The following is a 27,789-nucleotide window of genomic DNA, read 5'->3' as shown; positions in this document are numbered from 1 at the left end:
CTAACACCTGAGGACCTTTTAGTATGGGCCAAACTAAAACACTTATTTCCTAACTTTTCTCACTACTAAACCCATTCAGCAACAACAGAAAAAGACTACCAGGGTCAGGGATATAGCTCCAAGGGCTAGTGTGCATGTTTTGTGCATGAGGACCGCATGGGTCCAAGCATGGCCATATCTTCCACCCAGCTCCCGAACACTACTTTATGGTGGGTATTATGCTATTAATAATGAATGAAAAGGAATAGGCAAGACAGAGTTGCCACAGTTAATGTTGGGAGAAGGGGGACAAAAAGTTAGGACTTCCCTAAGCCAGAGTCTTGAATGCTGGGAATAAGCACTGTAGAAAGGTATACAAAAGTGATACCTGGACATATTCTACCATGTCAGGTTTCTTCCCTGGCAAAATAAATTGACAGGAACTAAGAAATTCAGGAATAGATGTTATTAAGTAAATGGAAAGGAAGGGGGGTAGGGTGGGCAAGTCAAGGAACAGAAGATATTAGTGTGCAAATTTTAGAAGTTAAGAGAAAACTGAGCCCGGAGAGATAGCACAGCGGCGTTTGCCTTGCAAGCAGCCGATCCAGGACCAAAGGTGGTTGGTTCGAATCCCGGTGTCCCATATGGTCCCCCGTGCCTGCCAGGAGCTATTTCTGAGCAGACAGCCAGGAGTAACCCCTGAGCAACGCCGGTGTGACCCAAAAACCAAAAACCAAAAACCAAAACAAAACAAAAAAAAAAAAAAAAGAAAAAACTGGACATGCTCAGGTAGTTTAAACACAGTTAAGTATTGCAGGCCTTGGACATCAGTTTAGGGGGTTTGGACCTCAAACCCCAGCACAATGATGAAAGGATGGCTTCCAGGTTTCTGATTTTGGTAGACTAGAAAAACAATTTACCATAGCAGGGAACACAAAATAGGAGGGAAGAAGGTAAGTAGGAAGTAAGAGTAGAATTAATTTTAGTAGGTTAAATCTGAGATGTGTTCAGGCGATGTAGATGATATTCTGCAGGCTGTTCACCATATGATTTTAGAATTTAGATGGTCGGGATCTAGATTTATGTATCTATAAATGGACTATGAAGAAATATGAAAAAATTCTCCCACAAACCCCTCCCCCCTTTTTAATGCCAACTCTGGTGATGCTCAGGGGTTATTTCTGGCTCTGCACTAAAGAATTACTCCTGGAAGTGCTTAGGGGAAGACATAAGATGCAGGAATTGGACCTACGTTGGCCACGTGCAAGGCAAACGTCTTACCTGCTATCCTAAAACTCCAGCCCCTCTCCCACAACCTTTAACTTGAGTGATTTAATGTCATTACCTGAAGCATTACTATGTCCTTGTCAAACATCTCACGCCTACATTTCACATTATGGTAGTAATAGATCTAAAGAAGGAAAAAATGAAGGTGAATAGGCTTTCAATCCAAGTAGCTTTCTTTTCTGCGCATTCCCCCCACAAAGCACACTGGTTTAAACAAAGGTACACATCCATATATAGTACATGCACACACACGCCCATGATGCATCCCCTCCATCAGTAAGCACTACCTTCAACACTGAAAATGATGACTTTAACAGCTGACAAGGTAGGAACCAAAAATGATGCACAGAATTAAGATGCTTACCTGGTTGACGAGAGAAAACCCATTTCTTCTCCACATTCCTGCATGGACTTGGGCACATAAAACAAGACACCTGAGAGGGTGTTCTATCAACATAGGTGGGCTAAGTTCACTCTAGATACAAAGAAACACGAAAATCTCAGTTATGAAGACTTCAATGGGGATATATGAAAAAAAATTGAGATTTTTTTGGGTGTTTTTTTGGGCCAAACCTGGTGGTACTCAGGAATGACTCCTGGAAGGCTTGGGGGACCAGACAGGGATTGAACCCAGGCCAGACACATGCAAGACAAATGACCTACCTGCTGTGCTATGGTTCTAGCCCAAACTGAAAAAAAATCTTTTTTTCCTTTTGGTTTTTGGGTCACACCTGGCAGCACTCAGGGTGGAACTTGAACCACTTTCCTTCTGCATGCAAGGCAAATGCCCTACCTCCATATTATCACTTTGGCCCCCAAATTGAAATTTTTTTAAGGTATGCTTGCAAGATGGTTGAATTTGTATCAATCTGGCTAGCCCAGGATACTCAAACTATTTTTGGTTAAATACCATCACACTAGATGTTGCTGTGAACATTTAAATTTTTGAAGCTACCACTAATATTAATTAGACTTTGAATAATGCAGATTACTTTTCATAATGTGAGTGGGTCTTTCTAGTCCTCCCCAAAAAGAAATGCAGCATCTAAATTGTCTTCAGACTGAAGCATTATTTCTTGGGCCTTTTAGTCTGTGAAGCCACCTTCTGCATACCAAATTTCCAAATTATCAGACCCCAAAATCATAATCAATCTCTCTCTTTCTGTGCATATTTACTTGTGTGTGCACACACATGTGCTTTTTAGTGATTTGTTTCTCTGGAGAACTCTTATCAATAATTTAATAGTTGGAGCAATAGTATATCAGGTAAGGTATTACATGCAATTGCACACAACTGATTTGGGTTCAGTCTCCAGCCCCACATACTGATTCCCCAGGCCCCACTAGACATCTGATCCTGGAGCCAAGAGAAGCCCTGAGCACAACCAGATGTGGCCCTAAAACCAAAATTGAGTATCAAAATGATTTGATCATGGATCACAAGAGAGAGGAATTTACTTTTAGATGTTAGTACTACTTACTAGAGGTAGGAGCTCTGGAAATTTATGTGCAACTTCACTTTTGCTTAATAATACATGTAAGCCTGCAAGAAAGAACAAATAAAAACACTTAAGTGAAAATCTATTAGAAAAAAATTCCATTACTAAAATTTAAAAATTTTGGGCCCGGAGAGATAGCACAGCGGTGTTTGCCTTGCAAGCAGCCGATCCAGGACCAAAGGTGGTTGGTTGGAATCCCGGTGTCCCATATGGTTCCCCCGTGCCTGCCAGGAGCTATTTCTGAGCAGACAGCCAGGAGTAACCCCTGAGCACCGCGGGTGTGGCCCAAAAACCAAAAACCAAAAAAATAAAGAATAAATAAAAATTTCATTACTGTTTTGCCAATATGGTTACAGTAGTGTTAATGTTTATGGTTTTGGTATATAAAGTTATTGTACCTTCACCATCACCAAATGACCCAAGTCAACTAACTTCTTGTCTAACTTTGCTTCTTCTTTTGGAATCTATCTCATTATAAATCGATATAAGACAAATGACGCATTTTTGTTCACGTTCTTATGAATCTGCATCAAAGACATATTTAGAAATAGTACTAATTATGTATATCCACACAGAGGAATGGTGTCTTACAGAAAATAGGCATAAACAACTATACATCTATCACACAATTCATATGCTGTGTCATCTTGAAAGGCCAGTTTTCACTGGGCCATGGAATTTGTTCTCTTTTAAAGTAGAATAGCGAGGGCTGGAGTCATAGTGCAGTGTATAGGGCACTTGCCTTGCGCAGAGCTGACCCGGGTTCAATCCCCAGAATACTATATGGTCTCCTGAGCCTGCCACGTTTGATTCCTAAGTGCAGAGTCAGGAGTAACCTCTGAACATCACTTGGTGTTGCCCCAAAACAAAAGTGTAGTAGTGAGAGAATCTTTTGGAAATTGAATAGAGAAATCAGCTCTGGAATTTAGTCTGCAGTGAACGTGTCCTTACAAAGAAAACTTAACTCCTAGAACTGTCAGTTTAGGGTAAAGACTTGTTTAGCTCCCAACTGCAAGGGATTCTTTCATATCTACCTATTCTTTTATTGTTTGTTTTTCAACCTTAATTCTGACCTATTAAAAAAATTAAATCCGCTAACTAAAAATTATTTAGAATTATCTTCTCTACTCATGTTGACTGAACGATGTCTTTTTTGGGGGGGGGGGAGCCACACCGGGTGATGCTCAGGGGGTTACTCCTGGCTATGTGCTCAGAAATTGCTCTTGGCTTGGGGGATCATATGGAATGCCAGGGGATAAAACCACAGTCTGTCCTACGTTAGAGCGTGCAAGACAAATGCCCTACTGCTTGCGCCACCGCTCTGGCCCCTAAGTATGTCTTTTATAATCTGAAGAAATGTTGCCCACTTGGTCAAGTCTTGGTCAGGTGTGAGACTTTCCTTATCCAAGAAGACCTACTTGTGTTAGGAATCCCACTTTCAACATTACCAGTCTCCAGCAGACTAGTTAGTTAACTGTTAATTTTATTTGGTTAAATTTATTTGGCTCTCCAATTAAATTTAAGTGATTGTGTCACTACAGTCAGTCAAATAGAGTAAGATGAAGTCATAAAAAATGCTCACTGAGAACATCTAAGGGAAGTAATGACTTACACAGGCCTGAAAATACACTTTCAGAGTAAGAACTACATATTCCCTGTGGTTAACTAATAGTATCAGCTTTTAGTTAGATTAATTAAAAAAAAAAATGTTGTTTTTGGGGCTGGAGAGATAGCACAGCAGCGTTTGCCTTGCAAGCAGCCGATCCAGGACCTAAAGTGGTTGGTTTGAATCCCGGTGTCCCATATGGTCCCCCGTGCCTGCCAGGAGCTATTTCTGAGCAGACAGCCAGGAGTGACCCCTGAGCACCGCCGGGTGTGGCCCAAAAACCAAAAAAAAAAAAAAAAAAAAAAAAAAGTTGTTTTAACTGAATCACCATGAGATAATTATAAAGTTGTTCATGACTGAGTTTCAGTCATACAATGTTCAATATTCGTCCCTTTATCAGTGCACACTTCCCATCGCCAATGTCTCCAATTTCCCCATCCGCCACCTCCCCTGCCAGCCTCTGTTGACAGGCATTCTCTCGCTTTTTTTTTTTTTTTTTTTTTTTGGGCCACACCCGGCGGTGCTCAGGGGTTACTCCTGGCTGTCTGCTCAGAAATCGCTCCTGGCAGGCACGGGGGACCCTATGGGACACCGGGATTCGAACCAACCACCTTTGGTCCTGGATCAGCTGCTTGCAAGGCAAACACCGCTGTGCTATCTCTCCGGGCCCAGTCTCGCTTTTTTTTTTAAATATGGAATGCTTCACGAATGTGCGTATCATCCTTATGCAGGGGCCATGCTAATCTTCTCTGTATCGTTCCAATTTTAGTATATATGCTGCCGAAGCAAGCACTCTTTTTTCCTTTTTTATTTCTTCTTCTAATATTGTTACTGAAAGGGTGTCATGTATTCATTTTATCTCCTTTCAGAATTCAGTTCTTGTCCAGAGTGATCATTTGCAACTATTCTTGTGATAGTGGTCTCTCCTCGGCCCTAACTGCACTTCCTTGCATTTTGTGGCAAGTTTCCTACCATGAACTGGTCCTCCTGGCCCTCATCTCTATTACCTTCTGGTATTATTATTGTTTTGCTTTGTTTTGGGGGCCACACCTGGTGGTTTGGTCAAGGTATCACTCCTGGCAGGCTTGGAGGGTCACATGGGATGCTGGGAACTGAACCTAGGTCGGCCGTGTGGAAAGTAAATGCACTATCCGCTGTGCTATATTGTTCCGGCCTCCATATCTATCTTATTTTTTAAATATCTCACAAATGAGTGTAATCATTCTGTATCTATCCATCTCCCATTGACACATTTTGCTCAGCACAATACTCTTTCCATATCCATCCATGCATAAGCAATTTTCAGGACTTCATTTTCCCTAACAGCTATGTAGAATTTCATTGTGTGGATGCACCAGTTTCTTTATCCACTCATCTTTATTTGGACATTTGGGTTGCTTCCAGATTTTGGCTTTGTGATTAGTGCTGTAATGAACAGAGTGCAGATGCCTTTTCTGCACTGTATTTTGGGTCCCTTGTGTATATTCCCAGGAGAATTATGGCTTAGTCATGCAATAGCTTTATTTCTAGATTTTTAATGAATGCCTGTATTGTTTTTCAAAAAAGCTGGACCAGTCTACATTCCCACCAGCAATGAATGAGTCCTTTTTTCTCTGCATCGTCAGTGTTGTTCTTGTTCTTTTTTGATGTGTGCCAGTCTTTGTGGTGTGAGATGATATCTCACTGTAGTTTTGTAGATAATATTGCACTGCATCTTACTGATCTTAATGATATGGAACATTTTTATATGCCTTTTGGCCATCTGTATTTGTAAAAATTTCTGTTCATCTTTCCTCCCCATTTTTTGATGGAGTTAGATTTTTTTCCCTTGTTAAGTTCTACCTGTGTCTTATATATCTTTGATAGTAACCTTTTTTTTTTGGTTTTTGGGCCACACCCGGCGGTGCTCAGGGGTTACTCCTGGCTGTCTGCTCAGAAATAGCTCCTGGCAGGCACGGGGGACCATATGGGACACCGGGATTCGAACCAACCACCTTTGGTCCTGGATCGGCTGCTTGCAAGGCAAACGCCACTGTACTCTCCGGGCCCTGATATTAACCCTTTATCAAAGGTCTGGTGAGTAGATAATTTTTATTTTTTTTTTTTTGGGCCACACCTGGTAACGCTCAGAGGTTACTCCTGGCTATGCGCTCAGAAGTCGCTCCTGGCTTGGGGGACCAGATGGGACGCTGGGGGATTGAACTGCGGTCCGTCCTAGGCTAGCACTGGCAAGGCACACACCTTACCTCTAGCGCCACCGCACCGGCCACTGTGAGTAAATAATTTCTACCAATTCTGGCTGTCTTTGTATCCTGGTCATTGTTTCCTTTGAGATGTAGAAGTTTCTTAGTTTAATGTAATCTCATTTGTTTATCTTTGCTTCTACTTGCTTGGTTAGTGGTGTTTCATCCCTTATTTTAAGCTTCAATGCATTTCATGGAGCATTCTGCCTAAGTTTTCCTGTGTATCTTTTGGTTTCAAGTCTAGTATCAAGGTTTTTATTCTATTTTTTTGTTTGTTTCTTTTTCGGCTACACCCAGTGATGCTCAGGGGATACTCCTGGCTATGCGCTCAAAAATTGCTCCTGGGCCCGGAGAGATAGCACAGCGCCGTTTGCCTTGCAAGCAGCCGATCCAGGACCAAAGGTGGTTGGTTCGAATCCCATATGGTCCCCCGTGCCTGCCAGGAGCTATTTCTGAGCAGACAGCCAGGAGTAACCCTGAGCATCGCCGGGTGTGGCCCAAAAACCAAAAAAAAAAAAAAAAAAAAAAAAAAGAAAAAGAAAAACATGGGTCCCGGAGAGATAGCAGAGCGGCGTTTGCCTTGCAAGCAGCCGATCCAGGACCAAAGGTGGTTGGTTCGAATCCCGGTGTCCCATATGGTCCCCCGTGCCTGCCAGGAGCTATTTCTGAGCAGACAGTCAGGAGTAACCCCTGAGCAACGCCGGGTGTGGCCCCCCAAAAAAAAATTGCTCCTGGCTTGGGGGACCATATGGGATGCTGGGGGATTGAACCTCGGTCCATCCTAGGCTAGCGAGCACAAGGCAGATGCCTTACAGCTTGCGCCACCACTCCGGCCCTTTTATTCCATTTTTATTTGACTTCTGTGTGTGGTGTTAAAAAAAGGTCTGAGTTGGGGCTGGAGCAATAGCAGAGCGCTAGGGTGTTTGCCTTGCAGCACATGGTTGACCCAGAACCGACCTAAGTTCGATTCCTGGCATCCCATTTAGCCATATGGCTCCCAGAGCCTGCTAGAGCGATTTCTGAGCACAGAGCCAGGTGTAACCCCTCAACAATGCCAGGTCTGACCCAAAAACCAAAAAATAAAAGAAAGGTCTGAGTTAATTTTTATACATGTAGATAATCAGTTTTCCCAACACCCCTGTTAGAAAGGTTTTCCTTGCTATGCTTCATATTTCTTATTCCTTCATCAAAGAATAACTGATCATTTACAGGAATATTTGTCTCAGGATATTCAAGTCTATTTCACTCATCTGAAGGTCTGTCTTTATTCCAATACCATGTTGTTTTAATTAATACTGCTTTATAATAGAGCTTGAAGTTGGGGAAAATGATGTGTCCCATCTTTTTTTCCCCTCAAGTATTGCTTTAGCTATTCATGAAGGTTTATTGTTTCATATTAATTTCAGAAGTGTTTGATACATTTCTTTGAAATATGTCATGGGCATCCTTATAGGAACTGCATTACACCTGTACAATGCATTGGGGAGTACTGCCGTTTTTATGCTCCCAATCCATGAGCATTTCCATTTCCTTATGTCCTTTTTTATTTTTTGAAGCAGTATTTTGTATTTTTTTCTGTATAAGTCTTTCTCCTCTTTAGTAAGTTGACTCTGAGGTACTTGATTTTCTGAGGCACAACTGTGAATCAGATTGTTTTAATATCTCTTTTTCTCCTTCACTATTTGTATATAGAGAAGCCATAGAGTTTTGCATATTAATTTGTGGTCTGGCACTTTACTATAAATGCCTATTGTTTCTAGAAGTGTTTTTGTAGTCTTTAGGATTTCCTAAAGTTATAGTATCATGTCATCTGCAAACTTTGAGAGCTTGACTTTTTCCTTTCCTATGTCAAATGCCTTTGACATTTTTTTCTTGCCTAACTGCAATGGCATGAAAGAGAGAAATGGCTGAGGGCATGTCATCATACATAGAGGGCCTGGGTCCAACTCCCAGCACCACAGGCATTGTGAGGACTGTCTGGTATAGTCCCTATGTAGCCCCAGATTATAAAACCCCCCAAACTGAAGTTTCATGGTTCTGCAGTTATGTATCTCTGGCTTATGCAATATGGCTTCCATTTTTAATTATCTCAAAATTCCCACTTTGACTCTTGCTGAGAAATCTAGACATGTCATTCTCTGTGCTTTTATCTTCCAGTCTGTGAATCAAACTTAATAATGGCCTGCCTCACAAAGGTCAAAGGGATTCTCAAATAAATTAGTACATGTAAAACTCTCAGAATAAGGCATAGTAGACACTCAGTAATTATTAACCAGATAGAACAGTTTAAAGATACTATCAGGGATTTTGGGGGGATGGGGGTGGGGAAAGGAAATGCATTACCTGCAAGTAAGCGAGAAACTGGGAGGTGAATGCTAACTTTTTCTTGGGAAACACAGTATCTGATCGTTTCCACTGAGTGTCCACAAATGCTTAGTGTAATCGGCTGTTCACCATCAGTAAAACCACCATGGCACTGTGTCAACACCGCGAGGCATTTCTTGTAAGCTTCAATCAGCACCTTTACCTAAAAGAGAAGACTTTCTGTAAGTTATTAAAAATAAAACTCCAGGGCTGTATATTGACTGAGCACCTTAAGTATCAACATGGCGAAATAAAATTCACTCTGCCCTCCAGGACATGTTCTCTTCTTCAGTACTCCATGTACACACACTTCGTGGTGTGCGCTGCATCTATACAGCTGTGGAAAACTAAGAGTCATTCCAACAGTCTCTTTCTCTCTTCCTCATCATTCTATTAGCAAGCAGGCAAATTCATCTGAGTTTCTCTCAAACCTAGCCACTGATTATCTCTAGTGATGCAAAGAAAAGTTGACCATGCTCTAATACATTTACTGTTTCTACTATTAACCCCCCAATTTCATTCATTTTCAGAGAACAATTTTTTAAAATACATGTACAAGGCTCACACTTTCCTGCTGCTGGGTGATATCTATCTGCTTCCTATGTCAGCCTGAATAAAGACCAACATCTTGTCCTCCAACGCCCTCTAAAATGTAGCTCCTGTCCACTTGTGCACCCTCAAGCTCTAGTCTCCATCACCAATCTTCTCAAAGATCCTGGAGCAACCATCCCAGAGTTTGTGCCTTCAGGTAAAGGACAGTCTTTTTCTCTGGTCAGTTCACTGACTCACTGAAGCCTTCCCTGGATGCTCAACTCACATATACTCTCAGCAGAATTTAAAAGCAAAGGCAGGCCAAAAATGGTTTTAAAACCTGGGGTGAATGTATACAGTGAAATTTTTGTTTTGTTTTGTTTTGTTTTGGTTTTGGGGCCACACCCGGCAGTGCTCAGGGGTTACTCCTGGCTGTCTGCTCAGAAATAGCTCCTGGCAGGCACGGGGGACCATATGGGACACCGGGATTCGAACCAACCACCTTTGGTCCTGGATCGGTTGCTTGCAAGGCAAACACCGCTGTGCTATATCTCTGGGCCCACAGTGAAATTTTTGACGGGGAGGGGAGATAAATGTATACACACATTCTATGTTAGAAGGGATTTAGAAAAAAGATCAAGATAGCACCGTTAAAGTGTGGACTATTGTTTCTTTTCTCTTTTCAGTTTTCTCAAAGCCAAAAGAAGTGATAGCATTGTGGGTAGGGCTTTTTGCCTTGCATACTGCTGACCCAGGATCCATCCCCGGCATCCAATATGGTCCCCTGAGACTGCCAGGAGAGATTTCTGAGTGTTGCCAGGTGTGGCCCCAAAACAAACAAACAAACAAACAAACAAACCAAAAAACCCTCCTCCTCCATGCGTCTCTCTCTCTACTCCCCTCCCACAGCAGAAGCTCACATCTAAAGCACACCAGTCCTGCATCATAGAGATGACGTGGGTCAACTTCATCTGTAGTGTGAAGGCTGCTTCCCATTCTGGCTCCATCTCAATATGCTGCCCAACTTGACGTGTAATTGGATCCATTCCCTTAAAAGTAGAAAGATTGTAAGTGACTAGAATCTGCATTTATTCTCTTATAAAGTAAATGTATATAATTCAGAAGAAACAAACATGGGTGACAAAAATGCGTGAGGTCAAAGTTTTAATGTACCAAGTAGTTTGAGAAATCCATTGATAATGCATCATTCTCTAAAATGCAAATAGAAAAATCCTAGTATAGTATACCACAAGTTACTTTAAATCCAATCTTCTATATGTCTTATATGATAAAAAGTATTTCCTATGATGCCAGAGAGGCAGTACAGGGCAAGGTGTTTACTCTGCTTGTGGCTGACTTAGATTTGATCCCTGACATCCTATATGGTCCTCTGAACACCATCAGGAGTAATTGTTAAGTTCAGAGCCATGAGTAACCCCTGAACTTCGCTGGAGAAGTCATGGGTCAGCTGTGTGTGAAGCAAGTACCTTACCCATTATAATGTTTCTTTGGATCAAGAATATAACTTCTAATAAACTAGCTCTACTACTTTAATGTCAGTATTATTTAATAAGAAATATAGGCTACCTTGAGTCTTTGACACAATGTACTGTTTCTATAAGCAACAAGAACAAAGGATATTATAATAAATCTAATGTCCATGAACTAACAAATATTTTCTATATGTGACTGGTTAACCTTGATTATTCTTTGCTTCAGAAATCAGGACACTAAAAAATAATGGTATTTGCTGAGACTTTTTTCCCACTTTTCTTGTGTAGCTTAGAACTAAGGCCTTTCACAGGGAAGGCAGGTGCTCTACCACTGCTCTGTATCTCTGGCCGTTAGGTTTTTCTTTTTTTTTTTTTTGAGCTGTCATTCAGATTCTTACAATTAAAACTGGCTAATTATATCAGTTAGCTTCTGCTTGTAGGTTCTATTTGGTAATGGGAATGTTGGGGGAAAAAGATCATTAAATGGGAGGGAGAAATTCTATGTTGTATTATAGAAATATCACATTAAGGAAATATAAAAAGATTTCTAAAAAATTACCTTTTAAAATCACTCACTTGATAAAACTAAATTGTACAAATTACGTACGTACTTTAACTTGGTAAATTTCTATGTAAGCACTTAAAAATTAAAATTGTGGGGCCAAAGCAATAGTACAGTTTTAGGGCATTTACTTTGCACATGGCTGACTTGGGTTCAATCACTAGCACCCTAGAAGGTCCCCCAAGCCCACCAAGAGTAAGCATTGTCGGATGTGGACCTCCCCAAGTCCCTTCACAAGATAATTAAAATTTTAAATCCCCAAAAATGCTGATGGTAAACAAAAGAACACCAAGATGCAAAAGAACAGTTGATATCAGAAAGAATCTTTTATTCTTTTATGGAATCATCTCATCCACCTACACCTTTCTAAGAGTTTCCAATTAAAGAGGAGCTTCTTAGAGGAAAGAATATACATCCAGATGATTCTTGCATATGAGCCAAAAATGGAAAAGATACACAGACAGAAAAGGATTAGGCTCAACGAACCCAGAAAAGGGGGTGAGGATGGGTGGAAAGGGAAAGTATTTCCTTTAAAAGGTGTTAGTTGATACAGACCTGCATGCATTTGAGTAACTCCAAAAAGGCATCAAATCCTTCTAGGAACTTCTGCCTCAGATCATCTGACCATTCTGTTGGTTTGCTAATTAACACATACCTGAATAAGAGAAACAGTAATGACTATAGAAACAGTCACATTTCAAGGACTGCAACTGGTTTGGTAACAAAAGAAAAGCCGTACTTGAGATCTAAAATAAGGCTCTGAACTCTCCTGAACTTGAAAGCCTGTAAAGCAGTGTATCGTTCAAACTGAAATCTGCCCTGGGCGTCTCGATGTTTCAGATGATCCATAAAAGTCTTAATGATGATGGTCATTAGGTTTTCTTCCGTGATGAGCATCCGGGCCTAGAACAAAGCATATTAGAGTAAGTGGTAAAATAAATCTGTTTGTTAGGAAGCTAAAAAACAAAACGAAAAACAGAAAACCCAAAACAACCCAGGTATAAAGTAGTCAGGACTGGGATGTGGCTCAGAGGTCGAGCTTTGCATGTGTGAAGCCCTGGGTTCATTCTCAGGCACTGAGGAAAGAAAAGCCCTTAGCTGCCGAGATCCCCTGGCAAATACCACCTATGCCAACAGTTTCCTGCATATTCTTCAGATGGTGTGTGTAACACATACATTGGTAAATGGATGTTTAAGTAAGCTACTATATATTAAATATATATATGTATATATGCACACACATACATATATATATATATGTATGGATATGTACAATTCTGTCATCCCTCCCAAAAGGATGGCAGTCTACAAACATTCTCCATACTTTTTCACTTGATTTATTTTAGGGATTCCCCTTATCAGTAATATAAATTTTCTTTATTCTTCTCAACTATTACCATGTATTATTTTCTACTATACTTTGTTTAGCCAAGACCTATTTAGTTTTATTTTTTAAGTCTAATGTAATTTTTTTTGTTGTTATTTTGTTTTGTTTTTGGGTCACACCCGGCAGCGCTCAGGGGTTACTCCTGGTTCTGCACTCAGAAATCGCTCCTGGCAGGCTCGGGGGACCATCTGGGATGCCAGGATTTGAACTACTGTCCTTCTCATGCAAGGCAAATGACCTACCTCCATGCTATCTTTCTGGCCCCAGTCTAATGTGATATATCAGACAAAATACTAGGACAAATATTTACTGTGTACAGTTGCAAGAATATTTACAAAACAGGGTCCTGATATGAAATACTGGCTGTGTATATTAAAATGTAAAGAATACTGTTTTTATTGGTATCGTCCAATTATTCCCTCAAAGATCTGATCAATTACATTCTTCTCTCAGGCACTCACACATTGCAACTCTTAACATCTGATCTTTGCCATTCAATGCCTTTGATTTACATTAAAGTTGAACATTTTAACATTTTCATTTCCTTTACTGCTCTTTAAAAAGTTAGAAGGTTTGAGGCTGGAGAGATAGCATAGAGGTAGGGTATTTGCCTTGCATGCAGAAGGACAGTGGTTTGAATCCTGGCATCCCATATCGTCCCCCGAGCCTGCCAGGAGCAATTTCTGAGTGCAGAGCCATGAGTAAGCCCTGAGTGCAGCCAGGTGTGACCCAAAAACCAAAAAAAAAAAAAAAAAAAAAAAAAAGGTTCAATTTTATTTTGGAAACTATTGTTATTATATGAAAGATGATTTCAGTTTTCTTTCTTTTTTTTTTTTTTTTTTTTTTTTGGTTTTTGGGTCACATCCGGCAGTGCTCAGGGGTTACTCCTGGCTGTCTGCTCAGAAATAGCTCCTGGCAGGCACGGGGGACCATATGGGACACTGGGATTCGAACCAACCACCTTTGGTCCTGGATCGGCTGCTTGCCAGGCAAACACCGCTGTGCTATCTGATTTCAGTTTTCTAACTTAACTAAGCCCAAGGGACACTGGCTCTGACTACTTGTCCAGATGTCATGTTTGTCACTATCAGATAATTAGTAATATAGAAAGTTGCATCAAAAAGTGGGACCAGGGTTTGCAGATGGCATGATACTAAAGACTACCGAAAAGCTTCTAAATAATAGATTTGTATAGCAATGTGGCAAGATTCAAAATTAACATGCAAAAATCATTGGCCTTCTTTTACACAAATACTGATAGAGAAAAAATATACACTAAAAAATATCCCATTCCCAAAAATACCACAGAAACTCAAATACCTTGGAGTCAACCTAAAGAAATTAAGGACCTATACAAAGAAAACTACAAAACACTGCTTCAAGAAATAAAATAAAAGGGGATACAAGGAAATGGAGACATATCCTGTTCATAGATTGAGAAAATTAACATCATTAAAATGGCAATACTCCCAAAGCACTGAACAGATTTAATGCAATTACTCTAAGGATACTCATGACAAACACTCCAAAATTCATTTGGAACAATAAACACCCAAAATAGCTAAAGCAACCCTTAGCAAAAAGAAGATGGGAGGCATCACTTTCCACTACTTTAAATTGTACTACAATGCAACAGTCATTAAAACAGCATGGTTTTGAAATAAAGACAGATCCTCAGATCAATAGAATAGACTTGGGTATTCAGAGCATAACCCCAGGTATACAATCACTTAATCTTTGATAAAGGGGCAAGAAATGCAAAGTGGAGCAATGAAAGCCTCTTCAACAAGTGGTGCTGGGACAACTGGTCAGCTACCTGCAAAAAGGCAAACTCAGACCTCTATATAACACCATGCACAAAGGTCAAATCAAAATGTATTAAAGACTTGACATCAGACCCGAAACTATAAGGTATATAGAAGAAAACATAGGCAAAATGACACAGACTAAATGCATCTTCAAGGAGGAAACACCACTGTTCAAACAAGTGGAATCAGAGACAAATGAATAGAACTACATTAAACTGAGAAGCTTCTGTACTTCAAAGAAAAGAGTCACTAGGATATATGGAGTGGGAGAAACTATTACCCAATACCCATCAGATAAGGGGCTAATATCTAAGATATACAAGATACTGACAGAACTTAACAAGAAAAAAAATCTAACCCCATCAAAAATTGGGGAGAAGAAATGAACATTTACTCAAAGAGAAGAAAAACAAATAGCCAAAAGACACATTAAAAAGTGCTCCACATCACTAATCATCAATGAGATGCAAATCAAAATAACAATAAAATATCATTTCATGCCACAGAGACTGGCACATATCACAAAGAACAAGAAAAAAAATCAGTGCTGATTTGGATGTAAGGAGAAAGGAACTCTCATTCACCATTCACTGCTAGTAGGAATGCCGTCTAGTCCAGCCTTTGTGGAAAACAATATGGATATTCCTCAAAAAAAACTGGAAAGTGAGCTTCCAAATGAACCAGCAATACTACTACTAGTGATATACCCTAGGAACACAAAAACACCATATAAAAATGCCCTCCGCACTCCTATTACAGTACCATTTACAATAGCCAGAATCTGAAAACCCAGATGCTCTTCCCTTGATAGGAAAGACTAAGGTCAAATCCGTAGAAGGTGAGTGTTGAAAAGTTAAGTAAAAGAATTTTCCTTCTTTATTGACTATATTATTTGATTTTGAGGAAATGAATATAATGCAATTTTACTGACATAAAAAGTACTGCAGAGCCTGCTTACAAGATGTATAACAGTTGAAAAGCATTCAAGCTTCTAAAAAGATAGCTAAATAAAGCATATTTGCTATGATTACAAAAGGAAATAAAGATAAATCAATTGTCTGGCTTTATCACTATATACTTTGGATTGCTGTTAGTCTTTTTTTGTTTGTTTTTGGTTTTTCTTGGGGGGCCTCACGTGGTTAAGCTCAAGGGTTACTTTTGGCTATGCACTCAGAAATCGCTCCTGGCTGGTGGACCATATAGGACGCTGGGGATTGAACACAGGTCTGTCCTGGGCAGCCGCAGGCAAGGCAAATGCCCTACCACTGTGCTATTGCTCCGGCCCCTACTGTTAGTCTATTAAGACAATTTTCAACATTAAAGAATATTCTTATACTTCTAGTACAATTTTAAATAGTGTCTTTTATTATAATTCTTGTACAAGTTCTTACCACTCATCCTAAAAAACAATACTTTGTTTAGGGTCAAGAATGTAGCTCTGTTGTATAATACATGAGCTAGCTATGTAAGGCCCTAAAATTGATCCCTCGAATACCAAACAAACTTGATTTTTATGCCTACAATTACTGTTCCTTAAAATTCATTATTGCTCATCACCTTAACTATAGTTTATATCATGTAATTCATACTCAGTTTTGTACTGTAAGGCTTATTACATATATTAACATATTCAAAATGGGCCAAGTTCTCCTTTTAGTTGCTAAAAAACTCTAAGGAATAGTCTATTCACATACTTTCACTTAAACTAAACATAATAAAGAATACAAGGATATACTTACGTTGACTATGAAAGAAGACACATTTAGTAAGATGAGTAAGTTAGATATTCTAGTGATCTGAGTTCCAAGTGCTGGCTTTTAACCAACTCAGACTGAGTTAACTGTTAAGTAATTCTGATTTAAAAAATGTTATTGTGACCCCATCACCACTGAGAACATGTTTCAGGAATATCTAGGACAAATGATATTTATTTATACCTTTTTAATTGGATCACTGTAAAATACAAAGTTGCTCATGATTGAATTTTAGGTGTATAATCCCTTCACTAGTGTCCCAGTTTTCCTCCCAGCCTCCAGCCTGCCTCTATGTCAGGCACTGTGGCTTACCATATTGCTACTGACAGGGTAGCATGCACGTCATTTTACCTCCTTTCAGGCTAGCCCATGTCTAGAGTGACTATTGCCCTTACCACTGTCTTAGTGGTCCATTTACTGACCTACCCCATCTCTTCCGGCCTATGCTCAGGGGCAAGCTTTTACTAAGGACTGGTTCTCCTGCACTTCGTTTCTATTGCCTTTGGGCATCTGTTATTCTACTATGTTTCCTGATACACCGCATATGAATGAGATCAAGGCAAATGATTTTTAACAGGGATGTGCATAGTCACAAGTTGTGCTTTTACAAGAATGTATACAAATGTCTGTCTATTTCTAGGCAGAACAGGATAGCCTGGTGTTGACCAGTAATACTTCTACTAAGAACAATTCGAAGGGTGTCCAGGGATGGTGCAATGGCAGAAGCGCCTACTTGCACCTTCACCTAGGTCTCAACAGCCCAACGATTTAGGATGCTGTCTCTAGCACACCAACACTGAAGTGTGTGACACCTGACAACCCTGAAACAAAAAGGGATGGAGAGCATGGTGGTAAGGTGTGTGATATCCTTCAGCGAGCGCCATAACTAAAATGTAGGAGCCCCCTGAGAAGCACTGTAATCAGAAGTCCCACCAGTGCCACAACTGAAAGTGTGATCCCAGTGAATATGCATAATAGCTCCTAAGAGGTATGCAACCCCACCCTGCTGGCCAAGGGTGTGAATACCACAGACAAGTCAGCAACACCAACAAGAACAGCAAAATGACAACATTTCTAAAAAAGCACATAGGATTTATTATTATTATTTTTTAATATTTTGGGACCACACATGAGCTCCAAACATGAGTTTCTGTGGCCTTTGTGCTTTTCTACCATCTGAGTGTCTCAGTTTATTAATTCCCTTGATGACCCTGCTTCAGAGTTATTCTCCCAAGGTTGGATTATGGTGAGTGGAGTCTACTATATCATTATATTGGGTATTGAACTTGGGTTATCCACATACAAAGCAAGTGTTCTACCCACTCTCAGGCCACAAAGCACTTTGGTTTAAAAAATAGAATACCACTAGAAGAGAACAACATTTTTTTAAGCTCAAAATCAATAAGGGAGCTGCAGAGGCAACAGAGGGGATAAAAGCATGGTGAAGTAGCATAGGAAAGGGGTGCTAACAGCACCTTCAGCTTTCCTTCAGCATTCAAATCTGGAAGCAGGGTCTGAGAGAACACTGGATCCTCAGAATCTTACAAGGGATTACAGATAGGGAAAGGGCTGGAGCAATACGACAGTGGTAGGGCACTTGCCTTGTATGGGGCTGACCTGGGTTCAATCCTCAGCACCCTATATTGTCCCCCCAAGTCTGCCAGAGGTGATCCCTGAGCACAGACTCAGGTATAAGCCCTGGAAACTTCCAGGTATGATTTAACTCCCTCCTTGTTCCCTACCCATGGTTCCCCAGGCTTGCCAGGAGTGGTCCGTGAGTGAAGAGCCACAGTAGTTCCTTAGACTAAATATATAAAATAAAATGTAAAAGCAGGCTTTTCCTAAGGGCATAAGATAGCACTCGAAGACGAATGATGTTCCTTAAATGAGGATGTTCAGTACTGCAGAGATATTAATACATCCAACATTCTAATTATATTACCTTTTCATTCAAAATCTTACAGTATTTTTTTGTTTTTAACAAACTGATTTCAGTTAATATTTAAAGTCTAAGGTAGTTTGGGAGAAATAGCACAGGAGTCAAGGCACTGCTGGCAAGTTGATCATTTGCCTTTGCATGTGGCCAACCCAGATTTGACCCCTGGCATCCCATATGGTCCCGAGTACTGCCAGGAGTGATTTCCATTTCTTTATTTATTTATTGATTGATTGGTTTTTGGGTCACACCCAGCAACACTTAGGAACCACTCCTGGTTTTGTACTCAGAAATAGCCCTTGGCAAGCTAGGGGACCATATAGGATGCTGGGAATTGAACCAGATCCCTCTCAGGTCAGCTGCTTGCAAAGCAAATACCCTACCTCTGTGCTATCTCTCCAGCCCCAGGAGTGACTTCCTAAGAACAGAGCCAGGAGTAATCCCTGAGGAACAATGGTTGTGGTCCTCATGCCCCCAAAGAAAAAGACATTGTTGGCTCTGCATGCCTATAGCTGACCTAGGTCTGCATTCCTGGTATTACATGATCCCTAAGTACTGCTAGGGTCCACTCATAAGTACCACTGAGTAGCTCTCCCGACCTGACAAAGAGAGCAAACAAAGTGGGGAGTTTGAGTGCATGAGTTGGATGCATGTTCTGCACATGGGATTTGTGGGTTTGACTCCAGGTACTTCGTGGCTCCCTGGGAGTGTTACCTCCTCTCACCCATTCTGAAACAGTCCCGTCAGAGCCCGGAGAGATAGCACAGCAGGCAGGGCTTTTGCCTTGCACATAGCCAACCCAGGTTCAGTCTCTGGCATCCCATATGGTCCCCTGGAGCCTTCCAGGAGTAATTTCTGAGCCCAGAGCCAGGAGTAGCCAGAGTGCCTCTGAAGTAAGGTCCCCCAAGCAAAAACAAACAAAAATAACACAAAACAAATCAAAAAAGAGCAGGCTTTTCAAAAACTCCAAATGTGGGAGCAGGGGAGAAGCAGAAATTTTGAATGCCTGCCTTGCAGACAGGCTGAATTAGAGACCTAGTGCTGCTGCACATGTGCTGAGGGAGGCTCTGGTGGCTCTGCTGTTTGTGGCACCTGGTGTCGCACGGGATCTCCAGTTGTGCAACAGCCGGGCGTGTACAAGCACCACACCACAAACCGATGTGCAAGCATGATGGCCAGAATGTACGGAAGCATCAAAACCAAGTAGAGCCAGGAAGTAAGCCCTTTGTCCAAGAGCCCCTACAAGTACAGGAGCTGCACATGGGAGGAACTGCTACCTAGAGTCAGACTCCTGGCAGGCACCACCAAAAAACCTGTAAATGCCACAGCCAGGTATGAGTAAGCCCCAATGGCCATCACCACTGCAAGAGAAGTGGGGAAATCACAATGCGACACAATCATTCAAAGCCCTTCAAAGCCCTGCTGGGTCCTGAAGACCAAAGCTCAAGGCCAACTTGAACAGAAATGTACAAGTATGGGCCTAAGATGATAGCACCGTGGGAAGAGCATTTGCCTTGCATGTGGCCAAACAGAGATCGATTCCCAGTGTTCCAAATAATCCCTTGAGCCTGCCAAGAGTGATTTCTCAGCGCAGAACAAGGAGTAACCAAGTACTGCTGGGTGTGGCCCAAAAACAAAACAAACAAACAAACAAACAAAAATGTGCAAGTACTACTCAAAGAGAAAAGTAATTTGGGAAGTCATTAAAGAATAATAGGGCTGGAGAAATAGCATGGAGGTAAGGCATTTAACACCTTGCATGCAGAAGGATGGTGGTTCGAATCCTGGCATCCCATACGGTTGCCCCCCCATGCCTGCCAGGTGCGATTTCTGAGCATAGAGCCAGGAGTAACCCCTGAGCAATGCCGGGTGTGACCCAAAAACCAAAAACCGAAAAAAAAAAGAATAAGCCCACCTCTCTAAACTCTGGTGAAACACCAAATTTATAGTGTACCTCTTTAAGAAACATTCTTCCACATCATTGAAACTTATTAAAAGAAAAATATAAGTTAATTAAATTTTACATTAAATCATTAAACTCATTCCTACTATTGTACATTTTATGAGGGTGAAGACAATGTCTGTTTTAGCTCACTATTAAATTTTCAAAACCGAGCACTATGTTCAATAAATAGTAGTTGCTCAAGAACTTTTGTTTATTTTTGGGCCACACCCATCGATGTTCAGAGCTTACTCCTGGCTCTGAGGTCAGGGATCATTCCTGGCCAGGCTCAGGGAACCATTAGAGGTCCTGAATATTGAACATGGGTCGGCTACATGTAAGGCAAGCACCCTACCTACTGTACTATTATTCCAGTCCCTAGTTCAATAACTTTTTGTTAAATAAACAAAATTAAATTTTAATTACTGTAAGTAGTTAACATAATGATGCTTTCTGGAACAACTAATAAGATTTATGAGGCCAAAGCAATGGAACAGGGTCAGGCGTTTGCCTGGCATGCGGCCAACCTGGAACGACCTGGGTTCAATTCATGGCATCCCGAGTCAGCCAGGAGTGATTTCTGAGCACAGAGCCAGGAGTAACCCCCGACCAATGCCACTGGGTGCAGCCCCAAAACAAAAAAAAAAACAACAACAAAAAAGCAAAATAAGACTTTGTATCCACCCAAGACTAATTACTATGATACAACTGCCTTATGCTACCCCAAACACCCCTGACCAGGCAAAAGGGGACTTCACAAAAGGTGAGATTAAAATCCAGGTGGTATCTGTCACTCAGGGACAAATTTGCCAAACCAAACAGCTTCAATTGAGTTTATCAGTTCAAAACTGCAGAGAAGTACTAGAACATACACAGGGTTCTAATGACTTATCTTTATCATAATTATATTTTCAGAGATACGTTCCATTACATTTGAAGTCTGCTGAACATTTAATAAAATATTATTCTGTGCAGGAATATTTAGACCTGAAATTTCTTTTTTTTTTTTTAAACTTCATTTCTTGATTGATTGATTGGTTTTTGGGCCACACCCAGTGGCACTCAGGAGCCACTCCTGGCTCTGCACTCGGAAATCGCCCCAGGTAGGCAAGGGGATCATATGGGATGTCTGGTCGCTTGCAACTAAGACTAAGGCCCCACCATTGTGCTCTTTCTCTGGCCTCTAGACCTGAAATTTCTATTGCCTTAGGACCTTTCTTCTGTGAATGGGAAACATAGTTCTTTTTAGTGTCTCCATACTTACAAGTGAAGGAACTGTGAATATCTGAACCGAGAGGTCTGCGATCGAAAACTCTCTGTCGTGGTCATCTGTCACATAATCACTCTGCAAACGCTCATAGTTCTATTAAGAAGGCAAAAAAAGGCAAGGAGTGCCAGCTATGAGTTACCGAGAAAAGGCAAGCACTACTCACCAGAGTAGGTGCGGTGAAGAACTGGACAGACAGAGCAGTCACGGACACTGCTCGCTCGTGATCATCCTCCATAAAATCTCTCTGCAACTGCTGGTAATTCTAAACAACAAGGGGGGGGGGAGATTCACCTCTAATCCACATTGACCAAATGCTTAAGGGTTATAATGAAAAGTCAGTGCGGGATGAAGTCAGAAAGACAACAAACACTGCCATGAAAATGATTTCTACCCAATGAATGCTGTAACAACATGGGTTTGCTCAGCTTATTCTCCAGTATGAGTGACTGCTAGTGACACCCCAGGGTGAGGGTCACACTATACTCTGGCTGGTAATACCTCGGAATTTTAACTTCTGGATGTTTACAAGCATCACCTGATGGCTTTATCAAAGCACAATAGCTTGGGTCCCACTCTTGTTCATTTCGGGGTCATGCCGAAGGTGCTCAGGCTTCTACATTCAGCTAGCTTTGTACTAAAATGTCAAATCCCACTGGAATTGAATCGCATGACCTGGGTTTGATGCCCATTTGGTCCCCTGAGCACCACCAGGGGTGATTCCCGAGTGCAGAGCCTGGAGTAAACTCTAAGAACTAATGAGTGTGGCACAAAAACAATAAAAAAAAAAAAAAAACAAAAAAAACCAACGTCTCCCAAATAATGAAGCACATACATTTTTATATTAAAATTTTTCTTTTACAAACTTTTTTTTTGGGGGGGGGGATAAAATAGGGATGAAAAAATAGAATGAAAAAATAGGGAACAAGGGGGCCGGAGAGATAGCGTGGAGGTAGGGCATTTGCCTTAGAGAAGGATGGTGGTTCGAATCCCAGCATCCCATATGGTCTCCTGTGCCTGCCAGGGGCGATTTCTGAGCCCAGAGCCAGGAATAACGGAGCACTGCCAGGTGTGACCAAAAAACCAAAAAAAAAAAAAAAAAAAAAAAGGGAGCAAGTTGGGTCTGGAGATGTGGTTCAGTGACTCAGTCACAGTACATCGTTTGGGGTCCTGGGTTCAATAAATGACCATCAAAGAGGGTAAAAAAAACAAAACAAAACAACTCATTCAGTTTAATTTAAAAATGACATGTACTAAATAGAAGAATAAAATTCAAATATATTAACCCAGAATTCAAAATTCTTAAACCTTACCAACCTATAAGGGGTATTTCATTAAATATGACCTTCTGCTAGAATTTTTAATAGAAATAGTACTGTCATTTACAGTGGCACAGGTATAAATTCTTCATTTCATATCTTTTGTACTGCATAGATGGATATTTTATTAACATAGGTGATGAACTGAGAAAAGTCTCAACACGTATACTTAATTTTGTGATAAAATTTAAACAGGACCATTTATGAGGTTACTAAGATTTTGATTTGATCTGATTTTAAAATCAACATACTGACAATCAAACCAGAGAAATGACTTACTTTTGCAAATCGAACAGCAAATAGTTTCTTGTATTTCAAATCCATAAGCAGACTGCTCATGAACAGCTGATGATAGACACTCCTAGCACCTTTCACAAGGAGAGAGGAAAGATCAAATATACAAAATGAGCCCAAAACCACATTTCCGAAGTCTTTAAACAATTATGTTTTAATTCTGTTGAAACCTAAGTGTATGACATGTGTTCTTTAGAAATACTGATGGGCTGGAGTCACAGTAGAGCATGTAGGGAGCTTGCCTTACATATAGCCAACTGAAGTTTGATCTCTGGCATCCTATATTGTCCCGAGTCCCATCAAGAGTCATCTCTGAGCACCGAGCAAGGAGCAAACCCTGGGCCTTGTCAGGTGTGGTATAAAATACATACACAATAAAATGTGTAATCTGCTTCTTTAAAAATCAGTTTTTCGGGGCCGGGTGGTGGCGCTGGAGGTAAGGTGCCTGCCTTGCCTGCGCTAGCCTAGGACGGACCGCGGTTCGATCCCCCGGCATCCCATATGGTCCCCCAAGAAGCCAGGAGCAACTTCTGAGCGCATAGCCAGGAGTAACCCCTGAGCGTCACAGGGTGTGGCCCAAAAACCAAAAAAAAAAAAAAAAAATCAGTTTTTCTGGGCCCGGAGAGATAGCACAGCAGCGTTTGCCTTGCAAGCAGCCGATCCAGGACCATAGGTGGTTGGTTCGAATCCCGGTGTCCCATATGGTCCCCCGTGCCTGCCAGGAGCTATTTCTGAGCAGACAGCCAGGAGTAACCCCTGAGCACTGCCGGGTATGACCCAAAAACCAAAAAAAAAAAAAAAATCAGTTTTTCTATAGTTTTCTAAAACAGGAAGCTTAAATACTTACTACGTCAGATCTGTTACAGCAAAATTGTTGCCTCTACATAGTTGTGGATTGCTGATTTTAAGTGATACTGCTGATAATTGCTAATTTTTTTTTAGCAATACTGGCACAATGTATTTTTTTAAAGTTTTACATGACAGTTATACCCCTATAGTTTTACGAGAGAGAGAGAGAGAGAGAGAGAGAGAGAGAGAGAGAGAGAGAGAGAGAGAGAGAGAGAGAGAGAGAAATCTTGCTGTGAAATATGGTACCTTTTCAAGTGAGGAACAAAAATGATTTGGAGAGGGGAAGTGGGCATTCTCAGCATTGTTCAGGGTTTACTTTCATCTCCAAACTCAGGAATTGCTCTTGGCAATCTTCAGGGGACTAGAGAGGCTGCTGGGGGTTCAATCCAGGCTGGCAATGTCCTACCCACTGTATTATCATTCTGGTCCCCCCAAAACAACTTTAACATGTCAAATATTTTCTATTTTAAATCCATTAAGAGATTCACCTTTCCACAACTTGGAATCACTAAGCATCAATCTGCTCACTAGAGAAGAGTTTTCACCATCAGGACCTTCTTGTAAACCAACTTGACATAAAATCCGGCGAAGGCCATCTTGGGACAAGAAGAAAAGTAGTCAACAAACAGTAACTTAAGTAATAAAATGGCACTTTAATAGAAATGCTCAAATAGATTTATAGCTTCTACACATTTATTTTAGAGAAAAATTACTCAAGAAAAGCACATTTATTAAATTTTTTAAATTAACACTGTCACATAAAGGGAACACAATGCTCAAATCTTGACTTACACACAAACTCTGAGTACAGAAGGCAAATTTCATGTATCAGAATTAGAAGATACTGAGGGTGCAATTAATAATTAAATAATAAAATTCCCACTATGATAATAATATGAATATTATGTTCTATAATAAAATAATAATAGTAATTTCCACAATCACTACATATGCATCATTCTTTAAGCACTTAGCTAATTAAGTCAGATCACAATAGAACTGTTTCATTTTTATAACTGAGAGTAAGATCTATGATACAAAACTGAGCTACCTTTTAGAAGAATGCATGACATTTCAGTCATGCTATCATGTCTGTACATTTTATTAATGCTATGCAAAATATTACTCTCCCCACCATTATGTAAAATATTAATTCATTAAAGGAAAATTTACTGTGTAACTCTGTATCATTCTTATATATTATCTTCAAACAAATTTGCTTAAACAGTTCCTGAAATAGTAGTATAAATATTATCATAACTTTAATTGAATACTTTAATACCTTTTATTTTTATACTTCACAACTTGTTTTTAGTTCTCTATATGCAAAATAATCAGGGGAAAAAATGAAGAAACTAAAGGTTACCAAATAGAACTGTTTATAAATCTAAAAGAAAAAAACTCATATAAGTATTAAATAACAGAATTTAAGGTTTTTAAATTATTTGGGTTTTTTTTTTTTTTTCGGTTTTAGGGTCACACCCAGCTGTGCTCAGGGGTTACTCCTGGCTGTCTGCTCAGAAATAGCTCCTGGCAGGCATGGGGGACCATATGGGACAACGGGATTAGGACCAACCACCTTTGGTCCTGGATCGGATGCTTGCAAGGCAAACGCTGTTGTGCTCTCTCTCCGGGCCCAAAAAAAGGCTTTTTTTAAAACCAAGTTTGCGATAAACTTTACATACATTACATGACAAGTCATTTACAGTTTTTCCCAAAGTTGATGCAATATTAAAATTTTCAATATTTCAAGTTTTCAAATATTGAAATATCAAATATCATGCCACCAGAAAGATCCTGGCAATGGGCAGATGGGGAGCACAGCCAATTTGTTCAGTTAAAACAGGTAAATTTCTTTTTTTTTTTTTTTTAACAGTTGGAAGCTGTCATTTATTTAAAAATATGGAACGCTTCACAAATTTGCTTGTCATCCTTGCGAAGGGGCCATGCTAAATTCTCTGTATCGTTCCAATTTTAGTATATGTGCTGCCGAAGCGAGCACAAAAACAGGTAAATTTCTAAGGCATGCATTAGTGATTTTTCTAAAGGATAGTAGTTGACCAAAATAACTTTGGAAACTTTCGGCTTAACCCATACTACATTTATTTGAACACAAAATCCTTAGATTTCATGTTTAAAAAAAAATCCCACAGAACAAAATTGGGCAACAGATTTTTCTATGCATAAATGTTCTGAGATAAGGTATTTTAAATGTGAAATTAAATAGATTATTCCACTTGATTTCTTTTTTCCTCAAGGTCTCTGTGCTAATTTTTAAGTTAATTAGCACACACTTTTTTTTTTATTTAAATACCATGGTTACAAGGTTGTTCATACTAGTTTTTTTCAGGCAAAGTTGTTCATGATTGAGTTACTGTCATACAATGTATAACCACCTTCACCAGTGAGCATTTCCTGCCACCAATGTCAACAGTTTCCCTCTCACCCTCCCTGGTGCCTTTTTTCCCTCCTACCCACCCTCCTCCACCAAAATACCACTCCCTCCCTTCCTCCCTCCGTTTCTGTCTCTTTTCTTTTTTGACACTGTGGTTTGACTACTGTTACTGAAGGGGTTAGCACAAACTTTAATGTACCTACCTGAATATCCAATAATATTTCCCAGCCAAGATAATAGTTTCAAACCAAAGTTCTGGTGAGCAACAATAGACGAATGCATAACTTGAACTTTGAGTGGCTTTGTTTGTCTACTGGTATTTCTCTTAAAAAGAAATAAAAGGATGAAAAAAATAAAGTAACTATTCTATAGAAAAAGTTAATATTTTTATTTTATATACATAGAATATATATATTTATGTAAATATACATATATACACATATATGTATATATACACAGAATATATACATAGAATTAAATTAAAACCTTTCACATAAACAATCTGCAGTACTGTGCTATATTACCAACTTCCAGAACTCTTTTTTTTTTTTTGGTTTTTGGGCCACACCCAGTGGTGCTCAGGGATTACTCCTGGCTGTCTGCTCAGAAATAGCTCCTGGCAGGCACGGGGGACCATATGGGACACCGGGATTCGAACCAACCACCTGTGGTCCTGGATCGGCTGCTTGCAAGGCAAATGCCGCTGTGCTATCTCTCCGGGTCCGAGAACTTTTTTCTTCTTATAAAAATGAAACTTTGGGAAGCCAGAACCATAGCACAGTGGTAGGGTGTTTGCCTTGCATGTGGCCGGCCTGGGACAAACCTAGTTCGATTCCGGGCATCCCATGTGGTCCCATGTGCCTGCCAGGATCAATTTCTGAGTGCAGAGCCAGGAGTAACCCTGAGTGCTGTTCGGTGTGGCCCAAAAACCAAAAATAAATAAATAATATTAAAAAAATGAAAATATGTACCCCTCATAAGCTGGTAATCATTCAAGTATTATTCAGATTTATCTATTGCAATGGACATATTTCATTTGGTATAATTTCCTCAAATTGTAGTACACATTAGAATATTCCTTTTTCGAAGGCTGAACAACTCTGTTGTCTATATTCACTGTATTCAGCTCTGGTAGACACTTGAGTTATTTTTAATCTCACCTATAGTTAGTAATACCACAAACACACAAAAACTTGAGACTTTGCTTTCGATGTTTTTTATATACATAAAATATTGCTTAATCATATGGTACTTTAATGCTTAAAAAGATTTAC

At 40.2% G+C, this 27,789-nt stretch overlaps 1 protein-coding gene and 2 non-coding genes across 4 annotated transcripts in view; all 3 read right to left on the bottom strand.

The window, feature by feature from the left end:
• Positions 1-27,789, bottom strand: part of UBR2 (ubiquitin protein ligase E3 component n-recognin 2) — a 133,184-nt gene that overhangs the window by 52,257 nt on the left and 53,138 nt on the right. The window contains exons 8-18 of one of the 2 annotated variants that reach the window (XM_049764903.1): positions 26,719-26,839; positions 24,609-24,716; positions 23,257-23,345; positions 21,825-21,923; positions 12,304-12,467; positions 12,120-12,219; positions 10,430-10,558; positions 8,958-9,141; positions 2,748-2,809; positions 1,631-1,741; positions 1,325-1,390 (exon numbers count right to left, since the gene is read on the bottom strand). In XM_049764903.1, coding sequence (XP_049620860.1) covers positions 1,325-1,390; positions 1,631-1,741; positions 2,748-2,809; positions 8,958-9,141; positions 10,430-10,558; positions 12,120-12,219; positions 12,304-12,467; positions 21,825-21,923; positions 23,257-23,345; positions 24,609-24,716; positions 26,719-26,839 — 1,233 coding nt within the window. Of the gene's footprint in view, positions 1-1,324; positions 1,391-1,630; positions 1,742-2,747; positions 2,810-8,957; positions 9,142-10,429; positions 10,559-12,119; positions 12,220-12,303; positions 12,468-21,655; positions 21,755-21,824; positions 21,924-23,256; positions 23,346-24,608; positions 24,717-26,718; positions 26,840-27,789 lie in introns of both variants that reach the window. The other variant, XM_049764902.1, reaches the window with a different exon arrangement.
• LOC125996670 (U6 spliceosomal RNA) lies at positions 5,058-5,164 on the bottom strand. The gene has a single exon (XR_007491352.1). It is a non-coding gene; the product is annotated as a U6 spliceosomal RNA (small nuclear RNA).
• On the bottom strand, positions 26,017-26,122 carry LOC125996737 (U6 spliceosomal RNA). Its single transcript, XR_007491419.1, has one exon. It is a non-coding gene; the product is annotated as a U6 spliceosomal RNA (small nuclear RNA).

The sequence above is a fragment of the Suncus etruscus genome, chromosome 18 (assembly GCF_024139225.1).
Source record: "Suncus etruscus isolate mSunEtr1 chromosome 18, mSunEtr1.pri.cur, whole genome shotgun sequence".
Taxonomy (NCBI): Eukaryota; Metazoa; Chordata; class Mammalia; order Eulipotyphla; family Soricidae; genus Suncus; species Suncus etruscus.
The sequence above is the reverse complement of the archived record's forward strand: the minus strand, read 5'-3'. Positions and strand labels throughout refer to the sequence as shown.